The sequence below is a fragment of the Gambusia affinis genome, linkage group LG10, assembly GCF_019740435.1.
Source record: "Gambusia affinis linkage group LG10, SWU_Gaff_1.0, whole genome shotgun sequence".
NCBI lineage: Eukaryota > Metazoa > Chordata > Actinopteri > Cyprinodontiformes > Poeciliidae > Gambusia > Gambusia affinis.
This window is the reverse complement of record NC_057877.1, coordinates 15,604,149-15,610,148: the sequence shown is the minus strand read 5'-3', so window position 1 is coordinate 15,610,148 and position 6,000 is coordinate 15,604,149. Positions and strand designations below refer to the sequence as shown.

Sequence of the window (6,000 nt, the reverse complement as noted above, 5' to 3'; positions counted from 1 at the left end):
CCTCCCACCATCTGGCCTGTCTGCTGGTCAGCAGCCCTGATTGTCCGCTAGCCATTCATCTCATGGGGGGGAGGAGTTTACGGAGCCAATGAGGGGTCTTAACATGCGTGTTCCCGGTCCACTGCCAATATTTCCGCCCCTGCTCCCGTGCTGAATGGATCTATGAGGAATCCTGTAAATGGACTGTAAACCGAGGCTGCGCTGATTGCTTTGGATGAGCCTCCAGCCGTCTCCTGCTGCTCTCCGCCCGAACCGAAGCAGAGGATGGATGGAAACTTGTGTCCGCTGGTGATCCTGTCTGTGTTCCTGCTGTCCAGCGACTTGCTGCTCTGCTCAGCTGCCTTTCTGGAGCCGGTCGACCTGTTGTATGATAGCGCTGTGCAGGCTTTCTACGGCGGCGACTATGAGAGCGTGGTGCGCTACATGGAGGGAGCGCTCAGCAGCCACCGGGGGGTCCGGCACACCCGGACCCGGTGCCGGCTGAGGTGCCAGGACCAGCACCCGTTTCATAAAACCTTCTCGGACCTGCGCTTCTTCGACGTGGTGCTGCGCAGGGCTGTGTGCTTGAACGCATGCATTGAGGCGAAGCTTGGCACCCAGTCTGTGCATAAGGTCAGCGATGAGGTCATACAGGACTTCAACAGGAGGATCCCCTACAACTATCTCCAGCTGGCTTATCAGAAGGTAAGGAGACGACTGAATGGGAGCTATTGTTGTCTAATTGCTTTGGTTCGTGATCAGCTGTTCCCTGCTGCTCAGAAAAGTGATGTAGAGACACAGAAGAGCACACCACTTGTTGCTTTCCTCCTGCCAGAACAACTATAAACCCAGAACACAGCAAAGTGAACTGGCTTTTATAGATTTTTTTTTTCTGTTCTTATTTTTTTTTTACTACACCAAATGTTTCAGATCTTTGAAAAAAGAAAAACAACAACAACTTCTTATCAGACAAAGAAAATTTGAGTGCATACAACAAGTAGGTGAGTAGTTTTAGTAAAAATACACAGGATTCCCCCAAATCCCAGTAACATTCCCTGGGATGTTACTGGGATCCCTGGGTTTCCTCCTGGACTTGTTACCTTGTCATTTAATCTTGAAAAGGTGGAAGACCTTCCACTAACCAACCTGGCTTATCTTAAAACTTTAGTTCCCCTTAGATCATGATTTAATTTTGATGAACTTCCACTGGCTAAATTTAATCAGCCACATGCGGATTGCTGCCACATCTGTGCAGTCAAGTTCACTTAAACAAAGCCTGTCTGACAACAGAAAATGGGCTAAAAGATCTCCAAACACAACACAGTATTCCCCAGTCTGAAAATTTTCAGGAACAAACTCACTAATTGGTCCAGCAAACCACAGTGAAAGCCTTTATTCTCAAATGAAGAAACTAAGGAACAGCAATGAAACTGTCCCAAATTGTCCCCACTACTAAAATTACTTCAAGAGTGAACTGATGATTCGTCCAAGTAGTGAAAGAACATAAAGCATCATCTAAGGCACCGCAGACCTCACTTTCTTCAATCAAGATCAGTGTTCCTGATTAAACAATAAGAGACAAAAATATATTCTATGGGAGAGATCCAAGGTGAAAATTACCACTGCCCAAACAAAACACAAAGAAAAAAACATATTGATTCTCCCTTAGTGCTATCAGAAAGTCTTTCACTAACTGATTAAATAAAAAAGGATTTTTTAATATTTTGAAATAAAACACATTCCAGAAAAAACAACAACATATAGGATGAACAGTGAGACATGGTGGTTGTGTGATGCTCTGGGGTAATTAACAACCAGTTATTAGGTTCAATCATTAATCAATCGAGTTTATTTCTGTAGCACATTTCAGCATCAAGGCAGTTCAGAGTCCTTTACATCATAAAAACAACAGTCAACAACTGAAACATAAATTAAACATTTCGTTTGGTGGCATTATTACACATCAGAATTATTTATCAATGTTTCATTTATAATGCTTCAAAAGCAACTCTAAACAGTGTTTCAGCTGTTTTGCAGTTTTCAGGAAGCTTGTTCCAGATTTGTGGTGCATGGAAGCTGAATGCTGCTTTTCCATGTTTGGTTCTGGTTCTGTGGATGCAGAGCAGACCAGAACCAGAAGGCCTGAGGGATCTGCAAGGTTGATACAACAACAGCAAATCTTTAATGTATTGTGGTGCTAAACCGTTCAGTGATTTATAAATGAACAACATTATTTTATAGTCTATTCTCTGAGCTACAGGGAAGCACAGGGACTGCAGAACTGGGCGATGTGCTCTGTCTTCCTGGTTTTAGTCAGAACGCGAGCAGCAGCATTCTGGATCAGCTGCAGCTAATTACTTTGTTTGAGTAATTACAATATTTGAGTGAAGAATAAGCAATGACATACAAATTCTGTGTAAGGGGGCAAATAGTTTTTCACCGCACTGTAGCTTTAATCTGCTTTGAACATCCTGAATACATTTGAATTCAATCAAAACCAGAACTCTCTTAATTATACACTCAGTGGATAAATCACAACAGCTTGATTCTGCATATTGTACCACTTTATACACTTGCTTCACTACTTTGGAATAAATGTCTGTGGATGTCTTTCCCTGTTTACCAATCCTCAGCACACACCACAGTCAGCTGATTGTTCTCTCCTCATTTCGAAAACAAATTTGACCAATTTACTAGTGTGTAAATCTTTTTTTTGTTGTTGTTGTTTTTTGCCATAGCAGCGTTTACTGAGAACAGGCATAGTTTCACACTCTTATGTGTCTTCCTTCATGTGGTTTTATGTAGGAAGAGCTGATTTGGTTAATTGCATGTTTTTGTTTACGTGTTTTGTGGGCAAGAAGAAAAATATAGTGGTTGTACTTTTGTGTCCAAACCTGGCAGTGACGACGAAGGAGAGCTAAATATATCAGCTTCAGACTTAGGTCGGTTGCATGTCATGTCTGAGTTAGAGACTGAAACATTTACACAGCATGTAAAGGATTAACAAATGCCATTCAAGTGACACTTTAACCCACTTGGAGCTTGCCTGGAAAGCTAGCATCTTCTCCTTCGCGTGTATCTGAGACCCAGACGACTTCCCCTTGCTGCTGGCTGTGGATCACTTTCACACACTGGGTTGATGACTCTCACAAACAGCAACAGACTATCAGTCTTCTTACTGTTTACAGACAAACAGGGCCTCCTTTTTTTCTGAAAAGGAACAGAAAGATTAAAAGCAGAGCTAACCTCATCATAAAAGTCTGCTCTCCTCATGTCTAGACTTGAGGATAGTCACGTCCAGATGCGTAACCAGCTGTAAAAATAGAACTAATCTGTATGAAGAGGATGTGATGCCTTTAACATCTGTCTGAAGAAGAAGTGTCTTTAATGTTGGAGCAGATTGTTTTGGGCCCCCTTGTGTGCTGATGTCTTTATGAGCTGAGAGGATGCAGGCATGTCCATGTGGATCCCATTAGAGGGATGTTCTCCTCTCACCTGACTGATCCATATTAACACACCCTAAACAAGGCCATCTACAGCTTTTCACAACTCACATCTCCCACTCTTCTGCCAATGGACTTTGTATGAGATCGACCAACATGAAAAACCCAGCTCTTCCAAAGTGATGGAGGAGCTGCAGAGTCCCACAGCTCAGGTGGGGTTACTATTAAGTCATTCTCCACAAATCTGCTCTTCATGAACAGTGGCAAGAAGTTATTGTTTGAATAAAACTAGAATTCCCGTTTGTAGATTTCTATAATCCAAATAGAGAAGAGAGCAAATATGTGGAAGATGTTCTGAATGTTCTGAAGATGAGACCTCAGCTGGACCTTTTGACATACATGGAAAACAGTATTTGTGGGGGAAAGATAACACCTGGAACACACCCTGTATTGAAACATGCTGGTGACGGTGTCATGCTGTGAGGAAGGCTTCCTTTAGCACTTGCAGGGAAGCTGGTCAGAGTTGGAGGTGAATATGGGACAACCCTTGAAGAAAAAACATTCGTGACTCTAAAACACTTGAGACTTGGGCACGATTCAAGATGTCAAAAAGTCAAGGCCGTACAAACACTTGTGTAATGCATGTATATGTGTTTATTTGAGGGTAACCTGATAGGATTTGTGAAAACAGAAGACTTGCATGCACTATTTACCATTCCAGTATAATTGAAACAGCAATGAAACTCTGCCAGTTTCATTGCTGTCACTGGGATTGTTGGAAGTTGATGCACAGTGATCAACATCTACATCACTCGGTATTCAAATATCCTATTTTTCTGATGTAGACTTGTTTGTTTTGTTCATAAAAAGAAGAGGGGGTGCCACCCTTCACTCATGGGTTGCAGCAGTCCCTGCATCTGACTGCAGCACTTTTTACTGCAGTTCAGCTACTGGAGGATCAAAGGCCCTGAACTGCCTTCAGGGGCCAGAGGGGGTTGGATATCCAGGGTTTTTACTCTTAATCTGATAGGCCTCTCGGTGGTGCTGTTCCAGGAAGTTTTATGTTTAATGCGTCTCTGTTTATTGTGCCTCTTGTGATCACAGCAGATCTGGCCAGAGACGAAACATTTTTCCTTTGCCCTAAAGTAGCGCAGACTGTAATACTTTGGGTTGCTCAAGTGAAGTCTCCCATGGCGGGTTGTGTGAATACACAGAAGCTGAAATACATACACAGCATTTCTGGATAGTCACACAATTAAAGGCAACAAAGTCAAATATGCAACCAGAGGAAAAGCTTGTTTTACAGCTTTTAGGGTAAATCTAACCTGACATGGAAAGGCAACCAGAGCCATTTCATTCCTGCATACAACCAACAAGATTTTTGAAACGGTGATGTCATAGTCCAACTTCAGGCTCACCTATGTCTGTTGCCCCTTGTGCAAACTTCAGTGTGTATGCACCAGTATTTATGAAAGTACTAAAGCTCTGACATAAATACTGTTCCCTTCTGCTGCATTTCTTCTGTGTTTTTGTGTGAATGAAAACATTTCAAGAAACTCATATTTTGGGAAGTACTCATGTGGACAAGTCCTCAAAGGAGATGCCCAGAGTAAAAGTTTGACTTCACTTTGCTCAGGTGAAGTCTCCGATGGCTCAACTGTTCTTTCTGCTGTTTCCTTTCACAAGATATAAAAACATGCATCAAAGGCTTACAGGAATAAGTTTGAGAAGCCGTAGTATGATGCCACAAGGTTAATGTCGCTGATTTACTCGTGTCTTTGAAGAGGAAAACAAAAAAAGAACTTCCACAGCACTTCGATGTAAAGTTGTAAAACAAAAAATTTATTCCAGTTTCTTGCGTTCTTTACATGAGCAGTTAAATCTTAAAACCTCTACAAACAACTACGGTTGAAAAACCGTGTGGCTCTATCAATTTTTGCAGCGACCCGCTTCCTCTCTCTCACGCCCCCGTTAACACCCAGGCCGCACACCTAATTTGCATAAATTGCAAAGTGCCAATGAAATTATAAGGCATACAAACTTAAAATAAAACACTTTTCACAAAACATTGTGAAACCTAACCAGCTACATGCAATACAACAATGCCCCCCAAACCCCAACAAATTAACCCATCAAACTATCAATTAAACAAATAAGTTTGACAGTAACTGAATACCTCACACATTAACCTGGCCTCCACACGTAGTTTGTTTGTCAATTCATGTGGCTTTTGTGTTCAGGTTTGGATTTTATTGGTTTCTTACATTCTGTTTGTTCACATTTTGTTTAACTGACCTCATTGTGCTTTTATTCATCAATTTAAATGCCAGTTTTTGTTTGTACTATTGGACTTACTAGACTACAAACCCGTTTTAATCTCCTGTGGTCTTTCACCTTGCATTTCTGGTTTTCCTTAAAGTGACTTTGTGCTGAAACTGAGATGCATCTGCAACCTGCCGTCTACAGAGGGTGAATGTATATTTCTGTATATAATTTGGATCGTTACTTTTAGTAAAGTGCCTAGAAATGACGCCAGCTCCTTATTGACACAATATAGAAAGTTTTTTTCAGCCAGTCT

General features: G+C 41.7%; 1 protein-coding gene across 1 annotated transcript in view; it reads left to right on the top strand.

Moving 5' to 3' along the window:
- Positions 1–6,000, top strand: part of p3h2 (prolyl 3-hydroxylase 2) — a 47,792-nt gene continuing 41,792 nt past the window's right edge. The window contains exon 1 of the mRNA XM_044129458.1: positions 1–684. Within this exon, the coding sequence (XP_043985393.1) occupies positions 265–684 (420 nt within the window). The 5' untranslated portion in view covers positions 1–264. The remainder of the gene's footprint in view (positions 685–6,000) is intronic.